At 29.8% G+C, this 18,365-nt stretch overlaps 2 protein-coding genes and 1 non-coding gene across 5 annotated transcripts; all 3 read left to right on the forward strand.

The window, feature by feature from the left end:
- Positions 1-4,038: 4,038 nt before the first annotated feature.
- Positions 4,039-13,804, forward strand: LOC107924412 (bifunctional L-3-cyanoalanine synthase/cysteine synthase 1, mitochondrial). Of its 3 annotated transcripts, XM_016854853.2 has the most exons (10): positions 4,039-4,422; positions 5,319-5,428; positions 5,564-5,621; positions 5,728-5,991; positions 6,237-6,374; positions 6,477-6,528; positions 6,718-6,797; positions 6,940-6,999; positions 7,293-7,373; positions 7,624-7,910. In XM_016854853.2, the coding sequence occupies exons 1-10, from the start codon at positions 4,249-4,251 to the stop codon at positions 7,720-7,722; spliced, it is 1,116 nt and encodes a 371-aa protein (XP_016710342.1). In that variant the 5' UTR covers positions 4,039-4,248; the 3' UTR covers positions 7,723-7,910. The 3 variants fall into 3 exon arrangements, with proteins under 3 accessions (XP_016710342.1, XP_040936880.1, XP_040936881.1); XM_041080946.1 differs by lacking the exons at positions 6,718-6,797; positions 6,940-6,999; positions 7,293-7,373; positions 7,624-7,910 and adding exons at positions 13,540-13,618; positions 13,758-13,804 and having other exon boundaries at positions 4,042-4,422; XM_041080947.1 differs by lacking the exons at positions 6,718-6,797; positions 6,940-6,999; positions 7,293-7,373; positions 7,624-7,910 and adding an exon at positions 13,540-13,637 and having other exon boundaries at positions 4,042-4,422.
- TRNAY-GUA (transfer RNA tyrosine (anticodon GUA)) lies at positions 10,231-10,317 on the forward strand. Its single transcript is given in 2 exon segments — positions 10,231-10,267; positions 10,282-10,317. It is a non-coding gene; the product is annotated as a tRNA-Tyr (tRNA).
- Positions 10,732-12,536, forward strand: LOC121209718 (L-3-cyanoalanine synthase 1, mitochondrial). The gene is made up of 2 exons (XM_041080948.1): positions 10,732-11,294; positions 12,121-12,536. The coding sequence occupies exons 1-2, from the start codon at positions 11,121-11,123 to the stop codon at positions 12,235-12,237; spliced, it is 291 nt and encodes a 96-aa protein (XP_040936882.1). The 5' UTR covers positions 10,732-11,120; the 3' UTR covers positions 12,238-12,536.
- Positions 13,805-18,365: the final 4,561 nt, after the last annotated feature.

The raw sequence follows: 18,365 nt of genomic DNA on the forward strand, positions 1-18,365 counted from the left end.
GATTTTTTGTTTTAGGCCTTGCCTGTTCCTCTCTCCCTTCGCGCTCGTGTTGAATCCAAACAATAACAAGTTAATAACATCATCAAACACATTATTACTCTTAATAATAATAAAAATTAAAGATTTGATATGGATGGGATTGAGCGGGAGCAAAGGGGACTGACTATGGAAAAATTCTCTTTTAACACCGTTATAATATGTAAAATTTTAAATTAGTGACGATAATTTTATACTTTTTAACTTCTTAAAATAATAAAAATTTAATTTAATATTTTAAAAATTATAAAAATATAAATTATAAAATTATATTTTTATTATTGTTAAAATATAAACTTAATTTCAAAACCCTAAAAAGTTTTTTAACTTCGCCCGTAATGAAATGCTGATATTGTACAATTTAAAAAAAAAAAAAGAATATTCCACTAGCTTATGTCAAAATGGAGGAAAGAAAAATTGTTGCTCAATCTATGAATAGGACCAAAAGTTTAAAGTTTAAATATATTATATTCCAGTATTTTATAACGTTATTAATCATTAATTTTGTTATCGTATATTTACTTTTAGTTGTTAAATAAAAGTTTTTAATGATATTTTAATAAAAATATATTAAATCAGAAAGATTGAGATTTATATATTTTATTGATGCATATAATCATGGCAACAAGAATTAATATATACTCATCAGAGAAACAAGGTAAGAGTAAAAAAAATTTATATTAGGAGACTCAAAATTAAAATATAATTTATATCGATTATATACATTTTGGGATAAAAGAAAATTTTATTATTATAATTAACAATATTAGCAAATATAAAATTATAAACCTCAATGGATATAATTATAATCAAATAAAAAGAGAATCTCTCAATTTCTCACTATTCACCCCTTAATTAAAGATGTTCATCTTATAATTCACGTCATAAATTTGAATAGAAAAGTTATATGCTTATGGATTATGGTGTGTGTGAATAAGGGTTTTTATTTATTTAAATAATACAAAAAATAAAAGTAATAACTGAAATGACATGCTCATGAGATTATTTACTAAAATTGTATGTTTGCCATAGTATTTTATTTATGTCATTTGACATATTGGCAACACCGGACTGAAATGTGATAACTTAAAATATTTTGGTTGGGCCCAATCCAGCCCAGCCCATGAACACCTCTACCTGCTAGTGTAGCGGCATCAAACCTTAAATAGAGTTAATTGCCTTGTAAACCCTCATTGTTTATTATTTTCTTTTTTAATCCCCTTCAACTTACTATATTGTGCTAGACCACTCATCATATAATATTAGCCTTCTATCTATATTTTCATCGGTTCTTAAGCATTGAAAATAATCAAATTATTTCCTGCAATGTAGGTGCCAAGTTCAACAATATACAATCTAGCACTATATTATATGATGAGTAGTCAAACACAATGTAGTGAGTTGAAGGGGAATAAAAAGAAAATAATAAACAATGAGGGTTTACAAGGGAATTAGCCATATTTAAGGGGCACCCTTTAACCCTTTTTTCAACCACCACTGAAAATAGAAAATTTGCATATTAAGTCCCTTAATATTTTAGGTCATCACATTTTAGTCCGATGTCGCTAATATGTCAAGCGGCAACGGCAAAACACTATAACAAGCATACCATTTTGGTAAATAATCTCATGGGCATGCCATTTCAGTTATTAATTTTATTTTTTGTATTATTTAGATAAAAAAAGGCTTACTTTTATCAATAGTACGTGAGTTGTAAAAAAAATCAACTTGCGTTGGATCCGCCTCTTATGGACTAACCGACAGAATTTCTAAATTTGGTAAATGTCTTTGTGGGTTGTCTGTTAGTCCAATGTAAAAGTGCTTATGGGCCGAGTTGGGATCGGGTCTAAGCATAATATTAACATATTTTATGATTGTTAACCCTGATTTGAAATTTGGGTCTTAAATTTTATCCAGATCTATTCATATTTGCAAAAAACTAACCCAATGCCATTTTAAGCCCGCCTATATTATTTTTATTTTTTAAAATATTTATATTATATTATTTTAATATTTAATAATTGTATACATATTTTATTTATTAAATTATTTTATTTACTCATCTTAACAATATTTTAATGTTTACATTAAAGTTGTATTATATATTTAGTATGAGTTTATTTTTTTAATGTGTTATAAATTACATAATATATAAAAATAACATAATATAAAGTATTATAAATTTAAAACGGGCCGGGCTGAGCTTAGGCCTTGAATGTTCAAGATTGAGTCCAAATCATATTTTAAATTAACTTAATTTTTTTATCTAAACCTATTTTTTAGACATAATATTTTTATTTAAACCTTCTTAAATTTCAAACGAGTCTTTGAACCTGGATAAATAACCTAACCGATAAATAGGTGTAGTCGAATTCCAGGATTGGTATTCGTAGCTCCATCCATAATTTTATCAGCCTTCCAGCACAACAAAATCAAAGCTTTGAATATACGGTATATGTAAAGAACTTTTGACCCGTGGTCTTCCCAAAAGAGATAAAAAACCTTTTTGAATAGTCTGCCGGCTGCTGCTCGATCGAAGAGTCGCAGCCTCATCAGCTGAAGGCCTAAATACCGATAGCCACCCACTCGTTGACGTCACATGATCCATACATCATACATCCATTTACCAGAATCCACAATTTCTGATTGCTTTTCTGTCCCTTTCGGTATCATATTGAATCATGCAAACTCATATATCCCTTCATGTACAACGTGCATGCAGCCTCATTTTCCTTCTGTGCCACTCCCGGCCCATTGGTTTCTTATATACTCTCATCAATCCCCACTTTCTTATTTAAAAAAAAATCATTTCTTTTTTCGGATAGAGTCCCGTCATATTAATTATCATTTAATTAGCGAAAGTAACTATTTGTAAATCTATACTATATGTAAAGCTCAATTAGTTAAAGAAATCGTTTTTGAATTTATATTATATATAAAATTCTTGACTAAATTAGTGTTATGGGTTACCTGCACATCAACTCAATTAAAAAAAAATTAAAAATATCATTTATTTACAATATAATTTTTTAATAATTTATATAAAATCATCAAAATAATTTACTAAAACATACAATATTCCGAAAGGATATTGTTGTCTTAATTTTAAATATATTTATTTTATGAAAAAGCTTCTTTTTAATATAATCTAGTTTATATATTAAGTGTCAAATGACTTGTGTTTAAGTTAAGGTTAAAGTTGATATTAAATTTCAAGTTTAAATTTATTAAAGATCAGTAAAACAAGTTCGAGTCCTTGAATCGTTATTGCTGAGAGCATTTTATCTGAATATCACTCTTAGCCCGAATATGATAGATTTTAATTTGCAAAAGTGATAAAGACATCAACTATACCAATTTTTTTTGGCTTTTTAATATAGTAAAATTAGAAATTATTTAATACAAGGCGAGAAAAAATTTTAAACTCCAAAAGTCGGATCTAATACATACATTTATATTTATATTTATATATATATGTGGAACATTAATGTTAAAAAATAAAAATTCGAAGGAATACGTAAACTCAGTTTGGAACTATTACTTATGGAGTATGTACTGGAAATTGATGAAAGAAAAAGGATTATTGGAAGTTGATTTCATTTAGGCAATTCAAGTTTGCTTGTCTAAGCTAAAAAGTCCATGTGATTTTTAGTTAAGAAAAAAAATATTCTTTCATGTGTTTGGTACTAAAATCAATGCATCTCAAATTCCATAAAAAAAAAAAGATAAAGAAAAATGAAAATCAATGCATCTAGACATAGGTCTGGTCTGCTAATATCTTATTCAATTAATAAAATTATATGCAGTACTGTAATAATTTGGCAATTGGCAGTGCCCTTCAGAAATAGTTAATTATTTTATTAAAAAAATTGCACATAATTAGGCATCAATTTAATCATAGTCAGTCGGCATCTCTATGATTTTTGAATATACGACGAGCGAATTAGGATAATTTAAAATTTACATAATATATTAAGGAATAGGTAATTATATATCCACCAATGCATAAAATTTCATAATTCAGATCAATAAAAATTCATGGGGTTCACTCATTATACACTGTTTGGAAGCCTCTATAACGGGTCCCTGTCTTTGCTTTAGACCATTCACAATTTAATAAAAAGATATTGCAATTTTGCAACTCACGCACTCTGCGTCTCACAATTCACTTCTGTGTTTAGTGTAGCCAGGATTTTCAAAAAACCTCCATTAATGGCTGCACTAAGGAGCTTCCTTAGGAAAAGATGTTTAACATGCAACGAGCTGATGATGACAAGGAGGCTGATCTCCACCGAACCCATAATTGATTCCTCTTCTTTTGCTCAAAGACTCAGAGATCTTCCCAAGGATCTCCCTGGTACTAAAATTAAGAGGGAGGTTTCGCAGGTAGTCTCTCTACCTCTCATTAACTTTTGTTTGCAATTAATTAATTGGTTATTTAATTTTCTTTTCACTCTTTGCCTTTCCAAGGTTGTTTTATCGTTAAAAGATTAGTATTATCCCAGCATCTCATAATCTGAGTAGGTTGTTAGATGCTTAATTATTTTTTAATTTCTTTTTATTAAATCTTCTTCTCTTTTGGGTTTTCCCTTTTGGTCTGTTCTTGACGAATATCTTTTTCCTTTTAAAGTTTAAACAGATCGTTTAGCAAGTTTCACGTGTACAACATGGTTTACTTCACTGAATTGCCTTTTAGCTGAAGATAATCCCTTGTATCTGTTGCATTTGCTTTACATTTCTAAATATCTATTTATTTGGTTGTAAAATTAGCTGCTCTGCTATAAACTTCCGTCTTATTGCCATTAAACATGTAAAATAAAAAATAAAGAAGCAAAGTATTTTTTTTTCATTTCAACACCAAAAATAATGTAAAAGGTAAAAGGATTATCTTGTTGGGGGGGGGGGGAGATGGAAGTTTAAGGATTGGTAAGCTACGATTGCCATTTAACTGTCAAAAGTAATTAATTTTTATGTATAGTAAAATGAACATGGAGTAAACTTTGGTTAAAAAAAAACATTTAACAGCGAAAACTCTGCATAATCTGCTAGGTAATTAGGCTTTGCAATGAAGAAGATAAAACTAAAAGAAAATGATAAGATGTTCAGTGATGATTATCTTAAGATTCTGCAAAAATATACTCTCTAATCAGTATGTGGAGGGTCATGACCAGAGCATGCTCAATTGATAAAGAGAGTAATTTTGCAATGTTGTCTCCCTTTTAATCTTTTAAAAATTTGAATTTCTTGTCTTTTTATCTAAGAATTGGTTCTTCATGTTTCAGCTAATTGGAAGAACACCCCTTGTCTTTCTTAATAAAGTAACCGAAGGCTGCGGAGCGTATATCGCTGTGAAACAGGAGATGATGCAACCCACTTCTAGCATTAAAGACAGGTATTAGTTTCTTCCAAGCCCTTCATTTGTGGCATTCATAATTATTGTGGTTAAGTACTAGTTTGAAGTTTTAGAGATGTAGGACATGTGATTTAAGGCCAAATCGAAACTAATTCAAAACTTCTATGTCAACAGACCAGCATTTGCCATGATCAATGATGCAGAAAAGAAAAACTTAATCTCTCCTGGAAAGGTTCGTTGACTTGTTGATGCAAACTGTGAAATTCTATACGATTTGAACTTTGGAGTTGAGTGGCTTTAATTTCTACCCCCTAACACATTTTTTGACTTTATGTCAGACAACTCTCATAGAGCCGACATCCGGTAACATGGGGATAAGTATGGCATTCATGGCAGCCATGAAAGGTTATAAAATGGTTCTAACCATGCCTTCTTACACAAGCATAGAGAGAAGGGTCACCATGAGAGCATTTGGAGCTGATTTAATTCTCACGGATCCCACGAAAGGGATGGGTGGAACAGTGAAAAAGGCTTATGACCTCTTGGAGTCCACACCGAATGCTTTCATGTTGCAACAATTTTCAAATCCTGCCAACACTCAGGTCCACTCTTAAATCATCTTTCTCTTCTGCTTTATTACAATTTTAAGAATTATGCTTGGGTTAGCTTTTCTAAACCTTGATGGTTTGAACAATGAATTTTGCTGATAATTTATTACTATATTACATGTAAGTTTGTCTGGTTCTTTGGACCGACACTGCAACCTTTGTCAACTCTGTCATTTTAACTCTTGCGTTCCAAATATAGATAAATTACTTAATCGAGTTATTTCGAACTGGAAAAATAGGTGCATTTTGAAACAACAGGTCCTGAGATATGGGAGGATACTCTTGGTAAAGTTGACATCTTCGTAATGGGAATAGGGAGTGGTGGTACTGTTTCTGGTGTTGGACAGTACCTCAAATCCCAAAATCCTAATGTTCAGGTAATTAACTGCTATGTCTTTCCTACCTTACTCTTTGTAATAACCATAACCTTTGTTCATTGTGTTTCATTTCATTGCTGATGATTTCTTTTTTAATGTTAGATATACGGAGTGGAGCCTGCTGAAAGTAATGTATTAAATGGTGGCAAACCAGGTAAACTTGCTGTTAATATTATTTCTACTATTCTTGAAATTTCTAATTCTTTTATCTTTTATCAACTCTGTAAACTGATGAAGTAAACAATTACCCCGGAAACGGTATATAGTAAAGATAATGACTTCATTTAACATAAGTCTTTGTCATAGAAGTTGCATTCTTTTCTTATATTATTAATCAAAACAGGTCCTCATCATATTACTGGTAACGGAGTTGGGTTCAAGCCAGACATATTGGACATGGATGTAATGGAGAAAGTTCTCGAGGTAAACAAAAACCCATGTGTTCTTTTCCTAGGAGGAATACATTTTAGGAAATGGGGAGGGAGGGGTGGCAGAATAAGGATCTAGCATCTTTTGTTGAATATCTAGTTCTTCGAGGCTTATGTTGGGATATATCTTATGGCAGGTTAGCAGTGAAGATGCAGTAAAGATGGCAAGGGAATTGGCATTGAAAGAGGGGCTTATGGTAATAACCTAAAATCATGTCTTGATTCGCTTTTGTAGAGGCTTCTGTTTATACATCATGATATCACAATCTTGTTCATGATTTCACTTGAGATGAACAGGGTTGGTTTGTCTTTACTATCGGTAATCTACTACATGATTCACTATAACTCTTTTTTCTTTTTTTCATTTAGTACTGTTTGCTAGCTTAAAGGAAAAGGAAAGAATTTTCTTAGAAGCACTGTAAATCGATCTTAACGAGTGATAAACCGGAATTATTTCTTTCAAACTAATATTGAATTTTGTGGAACGCAGGTTGGAATATCATCGGGGGCCAACACTGTTGCAGCACTCAGACTTGCAAGAATGCCTGAGAACAAAGGCAAATTGATTGTGGTAAGCACTTTCTTACAATCTCATATGAAGAGAATACATAATTACCAGAATTATCTGTTATATAGTATTGTTCTTTGTACAATATTCATGTGATCTTTACAACGTAAGCGTGCTTTGAATAGCAATTATTCTATTGTCTAGGCAATTCTAAGTCGATAATCAAAGGCTTTAGCTTTGAGAGTATATGATGAAATTTTGATACAAGTTCTCACCTAGTTTTATTTTTTTTGGTTCCGAAAAAAAAAATCAGACTGTTCATCCAAGTTTTGGAGAGCGTTACTTGTCATCGGTCCTGTTCCAAGAACTAAGGAATGAAGCTGAAAACATGCAGCCAGTTGCAGTCGACTAAATGCCTTTTCAGGGGACATGTTAGGAAGCTCCCTCGGGAAACAAAAGCCCTGTCTGTTAATACCAAATGTTTCCACCGAAACATTGGTATCCATTGTTATTATGAATCCGCTGTGCACCCATTTGTTTTAGTTTCAATGTTTAACTCTGTCTGAAATGAAATCAGTAATAATTGGAATTTGCATTGAAGCAGACTCTTTTATCCATGACTAAATTCTAAATATTCATTTTAAACAAATCCATAAGCAAACTAAAGACATTGGACCCAATCATAAATTACAAACTTCTCCAGGAAACAACGCTGTTGGTACGAAGACATGATATCGTCTGAATATAACTTTTTAAGGATATTATCAGTTGTGTCTTATTATCACTTTAAACCCCTTTTGACCTTCACATAATCTTCTAAAAACCAGATCCAAAGTTTCTGTATGAATCGTCAATGACTAATATCAGTAAACCAATCCATTATTGTAGTCGATCAAAATCGCCAAAAACTAATTCAAATCCTTCGTTGTTAAGGAAATGTGTCATATGGTAGTAGCAATAAACCTTACAACGGTGAGGAACTTGAAGAACATCCAAGATAATGGATGGGTTATGGAGACTGAAATATACCTTCACATCACAGCCACTTAGAACTTTTCCTGGATAAAAGATGTTCATAAATTTGGCTGTTTCAAAGTCCCCCACTTTGTTTAGACTTTAGACCCAAGAAAAAGGGCCTCCGAATGGACTTGCTTTCTTTTTAAGAATGAAGCCATGTTTTGACTGCTACAAGTGTCTCAACGAACAGTGCAAAAAAAAAAAAAGTCTTATTATTTGGATTGGATTGATGATCACTATTTTAGAAAGAGTTTAGAATTGTTTTTTTCTTTAAATACAAATGGTGACTAAAGTATTAAGTTTTTAAATATGATAATTTGCATTGCAATCCACATGTATTTCTTGTTAATTTTTTTAAATTTTATAAACTTATATATATTTTTTGAATTTTGATTGTTTTAATTTTTAATTTTTTTAAATTTTAAATTATTTGTTGACATTACATATAAAACAAAAATGTCATGTTAAGTGTGAAGTACACTTGGATTGCCACTTGCCATGCTAGTTAGCACGACCAAGGGTGAAGTCAGAAAACTTTTTTGGGCGACCGAAATCAAATTGTATATTTTTACGATAGTAAAAATGCAATTTCATCATTTTAATAGCCTATATCTTTATAGTTTTTAAATGATTAAATCAAATTTTTATCATTTTTGAGGAGCCAAAGTGTAATTTTATCATTTCTAATTTAAAATTTTATAAATTATAAAAAGATCTAAATAATTTTTTTTTTATTTTAGGGGGCCAAGGCCCTTGCTTGCACTCCTGGCTTTGCTACTAGGCACAACAAGATCATTAAATAATAATATTTTAATCAAAATTTTTGTTAAAAAATGATTTGACCATTTTCTAAATGCTAATAGTCAAATTTAGCTCAAAAATTAACCTTTAATGACAAATTTTGCCACTAACATTTACATGTTTTGTCAAAATAACCCTAATTATATTTTTGAGTCTTTTTTTGGCCGTTAACCTTAGGTTTTTTTTTTCAAACTGCTTTTTCAAACAGATTTAATTAAAGTACCATTATAAAACTTAATGTGGATGATGTGGAATATTTTTAATGACATGTAATTTATTACTTAGGTAACCCGATAAGATAATTACATGTGAAAAATAATAAAATAAATAAATCATACATGAAATTAAAAAATAACTCTTAATTTAAAGAAAATAAACTTAATTATCTAAAAAAAGGTTTTAAAATGAATGCATACATTTGTTTACAAAGAGGTTTTAAAAAAGATAATTAATAAATCAAACCGAAAATACTAAATATGTGCATTAATTTAAACTTTTTGTAGATAATTACGCTTATTTTTTTAAATTAAGAGTTTTTTTAACTTTATAATTTATTTATTTATTTTTATTATTTTTCACATGTAATTATTTTATTGGGTTATCTAAGTAATAAATCACAACTCATTAAATGTATGAAATTCCACGTCATCCCGTTAACTTTTTTAACTGTACTTTCTCAAATCTGTTAAAAGAACAATTTGGAAAAAATAATAAAGGTTGATGGTAAAAAAATACTAAAAATTAAATTAAGGTCATTTTAACAAAATATGTAAATATTATTGGCCAAATTTGTTATTAAGCCAAAAATTAAAAATCAATTTAACAAAAATATAAACGGATTGAATTTGACCTTAACATTTTAGAAAATCATCACCAATCCAAATTGGTTCGCTTCGTATTTTTTTTTCACTAATTTATGTGTAAAATATTTATTTTTATATTTAAAAAATATAGAAATCAAAACATAATTGTAAAATTCAATTCACATAATAACGATTGTTTTTTTTACGAACAGAATTGCTTTTCAGTTTTCTTGATATTATTCATTGATCTCTTCCTTTTATAATGAATTAATAAATTTAAAGTGACTCGAAAACATAAGCCGACCTTAGCTCAGTTGGTAGAGCGGAGGACTGTAGTTGTGAAAGCTGTTATCCTTAGGTCGCTGGTTCGAATCCGGCAGGTCGGATTATTTTCCTTCTTTTTACTTTTCCCATCCGAGATCAATTTAATTCTCTCCATTATCAATTTTATCAAATAAATGAAGTCCGAATTTTACTAGGTAAAGTTAGTTTTAATTTTTCTACTAAAAATTGTTTTAAATATTCATGTATTATGTGGCTGAAAAATTCAATCCTGTAATTTTCTTTCAACCACACAATAGTATATATATTTGGAGATAACTGGATTTTTTTAATGGGCTGAATTGGATAATAAATTAATTAATTAGGTACAAATTATAATGATTAAATAAATTTAAAACAATTTTTAATAGAAAATTAGAATAAACTTTACATAATACTCATAGTGGACAAGTTAAAATCCTGAAAATAATATAACACATGATATATATTATTAACAAAGCAATCCATCAAACACAAAAATAGCGTCGCATAACCTCAGTATTCAGACAAACCATAGCAACTACTTATTTACTTCAATGGATCAATATATGAATTCGGCTACGCAGTTCGTGGTGCAAACTTCACTTCCAACCCAAAATGTGAAAGTTATTCATTAAGGAGTCTTTGAAAAGACTTAAAAACCTGAAATGGTAAACAGGGCGCACCTCATCAGTATAACGAGCCGCATCAGACTGTGTTTTACAGAAATACATCTGACGAAGCATTTTTTCAAGTGATGCGCGAGTTTCGGGTGCTAAATTTGACAAAAAGTAGTAAAAATGATTTTAAGGTGATAATTGAAGGGAAGAAATACCTCGCAGCTCAGTTCTGCATTTAGTGTAGCAGAGTTTCTTCAAAACTTCCATTAATGGCTGCTCTAATGAGCTTCCTTACGAAAAGATGTTTAACATACAACGAGCTGATGATGACAAGGAGGCTGGTGTCCACCGAACCCATCATTGATTCTCCTTCTTTTGCTCAAAGACTTGGAGATCTTCCTACAGATCTTCTTGATACTAAAATTAAGAGCGAAGTTTACCAGGTAGTCTCATTCACAATTGTTTGCAATTAATTATTTTTGTTTTTTCCCCCTTCCTTTTGGTTTTTGACCTTTTCAAGGTTGTTTTTTCATTAAAGATTAGCGTATTCCCAATATCCCATGATCTGAGAAGGTTGTTGGATGCTTAATCATTTTTAATTTCTTTTTATGCAATCTTCTTCTCTTTTGGGTTTTCCCATTTGTTTTGTTCTAAACAATTCTTAAAAATGGATTTTTTTTTTCTTTTTAAACAGATCGTTTAGCAAGTTTGTCGTGTAGAACATAGTTACTTCACTGAATTGCCTTTTAAAGTTTAAACAATTCCTATATCTGTTGGTTTTGCTTTGCATTCTAAATATTTATTTACTTGAAGTAGTGAATTAGTAGCTCTGCTAATAAAATTCTGTCTTATTTCCTTTAAAAATGTAAAAAATCCAAGTACCATCATCTTTTTTTTTTTCATTTCAAAGTGAAACATAATGTAAAAAGTGCAAGGATTATCTTGGTGAAGACATTCAATGAAGTGAGCATGCATGGGGTAAATTGGAAGTTCAAGGATGGCTAAGCTGTGATTAACAGTCAAAAGTCTGTATAATCTGCTAATTAATTAGGCTTTGCAAAAAAGAAATAAAACTAAAAGAAAATGATAAGATGTTCAGTGACGATTATCTTAAGATTCTGCCAAAAATCGGTATGTGGATGGTCAACACCAGAGCATGCTTAATTCATAAGAGGAATAGTCGTCTCCCTGTTTATCTCTTAAAAATTTGAAATTCTTGTTTAAATGAAGTTCATCCTTTATATGAGAATTGGTTCTTACATGTTTCAGTTAATTGGAAGAACACCTCTTGTTTTTCTTAATAAAGTAACTGAAGGCTGTGGTGCATACATAGTTGTGAAGCAGGAGATGATGATGCCCACTGCTAGCATTAAAGACAGGGACTAGTTGCTTCCGAGCCCTTCATGGCATTTGGAACTTTATGATTTAGTATTAGTTTGAAGTTTTAGAGAAGTAGAGTTTGTGATACAAGGCCAAATCGAAACTAATACACACTTCTATATCAACAGACCAGCATTCTCCATGATTACCGATGCAGAAAAGAAAAACTTAATTTCTCCCGGAAAGGTTCGGCTTTTGCCGAAGGGCATCATTAAATTGTTGATGGAAACTGTGAATTCCTATATGATTTGAACTTTGATGTTGAGTGGCTTTAATTTCTACCCCCTAATACATTTTTCAACTTTATGTTAGACAACTCTGATAGAGCCGACATCAGGTAACATGGGGATAAGTATGGCATTCATGGCAGCCACGAAAGGTTATAAGATGGTTCTAACTATGCCTTCTTACACAAGCTTGGAGAGAAGAGTCACCATGAGAGCATTTGGAGCTGGTTTGGTTCTCACAGATCCCACGAAAGGGATGGAAGGAACTGTGAAGAAGGCTAATGAACTTTTGGAGTCCACACCGAATGCTTTCATGTTGCAACAATTCTCAAATCCTGCCAATACTCAGGTACACTCTTATATCATATTTTAATTCTGCTTCACTAAGAATTATACTTGGGTTAGCTTTTCTAAACCATATGCTGATAATTACTAGATATAAGTTTGTCTAGTTCTTTGGACTGACACTGCAACCTTGGTCAACTCTGTGTTTAACTCTTGCTTTCCAAATATAGATAAATTACTAAATCGAGTTATTTCGAACTGGAAAAATAGGCGCATTTTGAAACAACAGGCCCTGAGATATGGGAAGATACTCTTGGTAAAGTTGACATCTTTGTAATGGGAATAGGGAGTGGTGGTACTGTTTCTGGTGTCGGACAGTACCTCAAATCCCTAAATCCTAATGTTAAGGTAAATTAATTACTATTTCCTTCCAAGTTCAAAATTTGTAACAACAATAACCTTGTTTTATTGTGTTTCATTTAATTACTGATGTACGATTTTTTTTAAATGATAGATATATGGAGTGGAGCCTGCTGAAAGTAATGTACTGAATGGTGGCAAACCAGGTAAACTTTGTGCTATATTATTTCTACAATGATTGAAATTTCAGAATTATTTAAGTTAGAGCAATGTCAAGCGGTTATGTGTTGCCGGTTTTTCTATTTCTTTTATCAACCCGGTAAACTGATTAAGTAAGGAATTACCCGGGAAACTGGAGATAGTAAAGATAATGACTTCATTTAACACGAGTCTTTGTCATGGAAGTTGCATTTTCTTATCTTATCAATCACAACAGGTCCTCATCATATTACTGGTAATGGAGTAGGGTTCAAGCCAGATATATTAGACATGGATGTAATGGAAAAGTTCTTGAGGTAAACGATACCCTTTTTCTTTCATTAGTCTGAGAAATATACTTCTGAAAATGAGGAGGAAGGGGTGTCGAATAAGAACCTAGTATCTTTTGCTGAATTTCTAGTCCTTTTGGGTTTATGCTTGGATATCCTATGACAGGTCAGCAGTGAAGATGCAGTAAATATGGCAAGGGAATTGGCACTAAAAGAGGGGCTTCTGGTAATAACCTAAAATCATGTTTTGATTCGCTTTTGTCGATGCTTCTGTTTATAGATCATGACATTACATTCTATTTCACTTGAGATAAACAGAGCTTGTTTGTGTTTACTACTGTCAGTAATATGCTAAACGACTAACTATAAGTAATATTAACTTTTACTGACCATTTAGTATTGTTTGTTGGCTTCTAGGAATGTGAACGTACTTTTTAGAAGAATCTTCACAAATCGATCTTAAGGACTGATAACTCGAAATTATTCTTTTCATCTCGTATCAACTTTTGTGGAATGTAGGTTGGAATATCATCCGGGGCCAACGCTATTGCAGCACTCAGACTTGCAAGAATGCCTGAGAACAAAGGCAAATTGATTGTGGTAAGCACTTCCTCACAAGCTTATATATAATTACCAACATTATTCAAGATGCCAGTAGTGTTAGCATGTTTTGAATAGCAATTCTAAGTCGATAATCAAAGGCTTTAGCTTTGGGATTGAGACAAGTTCTTACCTAGTGTTCCTTTTTTGGTTCTGTAAAAAAATAAAATTCAGACAGTTCTTCCAAGTTTTGGGGAGCGATACTTGTCGTCAGTCCTGTTCCAAGAACTAAGGAAGGAAGCTGAAAACTTGCAACCGGTTGCAGTTGACTAAATGCTTTTTCAGGGGACATGTTAGGAAGCTCCCTTGGGAAAACAAAAGCTCTATCTGTTAATACCAAATGTTTCAACTGAAACATTGGCATCTATTCTTATTATGAATCTGCTGTGAACCCATTTTTTCAGTTTCCATGTTTAACTCTGTTTGAAATGAAATCAATAATAATTGGAAGTGCACTGTTTTAATCCATGAATAAAACTCTAAATATATTCATTAATGTTTGGATGCCACAATCTAAACAAATACTAGTTCAAAATATATCCATAAGGAAACAAGAAACACATTCGACACAAAGATTCTTCATAAAAACTTCTCCAGGAAACAATGTCTGGATGTAACCTTTTAAGGATGTCATATATTGTGCCTTCACGTTGCAAGCAAAACATGGGTTACCTTAATTGTTCCATCCCGACCATGAACGTGTGTCTTGAAGATCAAATCTTGGTCTAGACAAGCAATGTATCTGTAGACTGTAAACATACCACCAACGATGCATTTATATTTCAATCACAAATATTTTCCCTACCACCTTTAATTGCAAGTATAATACAACATTCAACATGTTAAGCACTTCTAACGCTTTTTTCGATTTAATTTCATCTAAAGGAAAAAAAATATTACGTAAACTATAATAACTGTCGGTAATCACTCAAATTTTAAAAATTACATAATAATCACTATTGTTTTTAAATTGTTATTAACATATCAAATAAATTTAATAATATAAATTCAAATCTTCAATGCACTTTAATTTTTTATTGTCCTTTTTTTAATTTATCAAATAATTAAAAAATTCCCAATAACTCAAAACAATATCAATTCATCACCCCAAATTCCGAATTCGATTAGGTCTATTTTACGATTCATTCTTATTGTTAAAATATTTAAAATAATTTTATATTTTAATATTTGTATATTTATATAATTAAATTTAAATGATTTTAAAATCTTACAAGTTTCCACCCCTAGGTTGAGACTTATTTAATATGTAATTTTAAAACTTAAAATTTTAAAAATCACTTATTTATATATGTATTTTCTATTTAATTTTTAAAACTTTCCATTTATAATTATAAAATAAAAGAATTAATTACACGTAGAAGTGATAAAAATATAATTTTATCTCAAATTAAATATATATAATTAAATTAAAATTAAAATATTTAATATGTATTTGTAAGAAAAATACTAATAAAAAACAAAAAATAAAAGACAAAACACAAACAAAATATAATTATCATTTGTAGCAATTTTTTAAATAAAAATAAACATACAACAAATGAGGCCTTAATGATAAGGTACTCGAGGTTGCAAGAACTTTGAAATAATATATTTGAGTCTAATTCTATGAAAATTATGTGTGAGTTCTTTATACATATTATTTTAATATGTCTTAGTGGATTCTGTATAAATTTATTCTGATATAGATTTTAATTTGTCCCACCATGTGTGGATTTTGTATAAATTTATTCTAATATATCGAACTTTATAAAGATTAATTATAATTATAATTATTTAAATATATTTTTTATAATTATAATACATATTGTAGAGCCCAAATTTTGTCCGGGCCCAATAAGCAGAGCTCGAAATACCAATCATCCAATTAGCACCCTACTAAACCGACCACTAACTCCACCACCCCACTTGCTTGCGAAAAGAAAGAGGAACCAGTTGTAAAATTTGGCTATAAAAGCCATTCAAAACTATTGTAAAATGTTTTTTTTTGTGATTAATCAAATATTAAAGCAAAAGAGGTGTTTTTTTTGTCTATTCTCGTTTTAAGTTCTTTGTTTGTTTATTTTTTTCCTTTGAATTTTATTTTGTTTTTTATACGAAAGTAAAAATAAAGGGAAGAAGCTTACCTATTTTAAAATTACCAAAAAAAAGTTTTTTTGAGATCCGGCTGCCGTGTACGGTGGCGCCGACGACTACTCGTGGGGGACCGATGGCCGGATTTAGAAGGGAGGGAAAGAGCGTTATTATTATTATTATTATTATTATTTTATATATTTATTACCATTATTTATTTTTTATTATTATTAGTAACATATTGTTATTTTTATTATTTTATTATTTTTATTATTATTATTATCATGGTTCTATATTAACTAGTTTTGTATTGTTATTACTACTATTATTATATTTTCATTCTATTTATTTATTTACCTAAAAACCTTATATTCCTTTATTTTATTTTATCATTTATTTATATCTTCTTATATAATATTTTTTTCCTATATTATTATTATTATTATTATTAATATATTATTATTATTATCTTCTATTTTGTTGTTGTTATTATTATTTTAATCGTTATTACTATGTTTATGGTTACTGTTAGCATTATTCTGTTATTACTATTATTACCGTTAATTAATTCTATATTTTCATTACCTCATATATTTTCTTTTTATATTTGCTATGATTATTATTACTATTATTGTTTTATTATTATTACTTACATACTTTCATCATCCTTATATATATATTATTTTTATTTTCTATTTTTACCATTAATATTATTATTAACATATTATTTTTTATTAATGTATTATTATTATTTGCGTTATTAACTATGTTATTTTATTATCATTTTTTTGATTGTCTATGTTAGTTTTAAAATTGGTCCATCTTGTAGTTTTCATGAATTGTTTTTTAGTATTTGTATTTTGTAATTTATTAGCGCGACATTTTATTCACAAATTATTGTTTAAAATAAAAATACATTTCGTTTAATAGTTTCTTTTTATTCAAAAGTTTTCAAAATAAGGCAATACTCAGCATTTAGCATCTTCGAGAAGATTGTGCCCTAACTTACTGGGTTCTAATTTCCTCGTTGAATCTAAGTAACCGGGTACCCTTTTTCAATCAAAACGTATAAGTTTCAAATAAAAGCTTTTTCTCAGGAATTCGATGTGTTGTGTCCTAACTCACTAGATATGACATTTTGTATCCCGAGATAAGGGTTTCTAAAAAATAAGAAAATATTTCTTGTTTGGAAATTCGATAAGTCGTGCCCAATCGTGCTGAGTTTCGATTTTTTCGTTCAACTGAATAACTGAATATCCTTTTGAAATTTCTTCCATATTCTCTTAAATTAAAACGAGACAATATTTTGTGTTTGAAAATTCGAGAAATCGTGCCCAATCGTGCTGGGTTTCGACTTACCATTTGACCAGATAGCCAAATATCCATTTGAAATTTCAAATGCATGAGTTTTGGAAATTATAAGATGATCTTGTATCGAGGGTTTGAAATGTTGTGTCCTATCGTGCTTGATATGATATTTTATTCATTCTAAGCGAGAGAATCTCAATATCCAAATCAAGTTATCCAAACGTTTTAAAGGAATTGTATTGTAAAATCATTTTCAAATTTTCAACATTAGGACGTTAATTGATCAATACGGTACAAATTTTAGGCGTTGCGAGGGTGCTAATCCTTCCTCGTGCGTAACTGACTCCTGAATCCGTTTTCTAGTTTTTTCGTAGACCAAAAATATTATTTTAATAAACCAAAATGCTTTTTTAAAATGATTGATCACAAGGTGACTCGATCACACCTAAACAAAAAGGATTGGTGGTGACTCCATTTTCGTTTTAAAGTCGACCTCCATTTTTCAAAATAAAAATGGTTCCGACACATATATTAATTGAACATGATATATTATGTTTGGCAAATAGTTATGATTATATTAGAATATAATGTTACATTCAAAAAATTACTAGAGTACAATGAAATTTATAATTTAATTTAATAATAATTAAAATATTTTTATAATAAATTATATATTTTAATTATTTTAATTAATATTTATTAAATATAAATATTTAAAACAACAAAAAAATAGAATAAATAAGTAATCAATAAAGATAAATTTGTCATTTTATTT

Source organism: Gossypium hirsutum, chromosome A11 (assembly GCF_007990345.1).
Source record: "Gossypium hirsutum isolate 1008001.06 chromosome A11, Gossypium_hirsutum_v2.1, whole genome shotgun sequence".
NCBI classification, from domain to species: domain Eukaryota; kingdom Viridiplantae; phylum Streptophyta; class Magnoliopsida; order Malvales; family Malvaceae; genus Gossypium; species Gossypium hirsutum.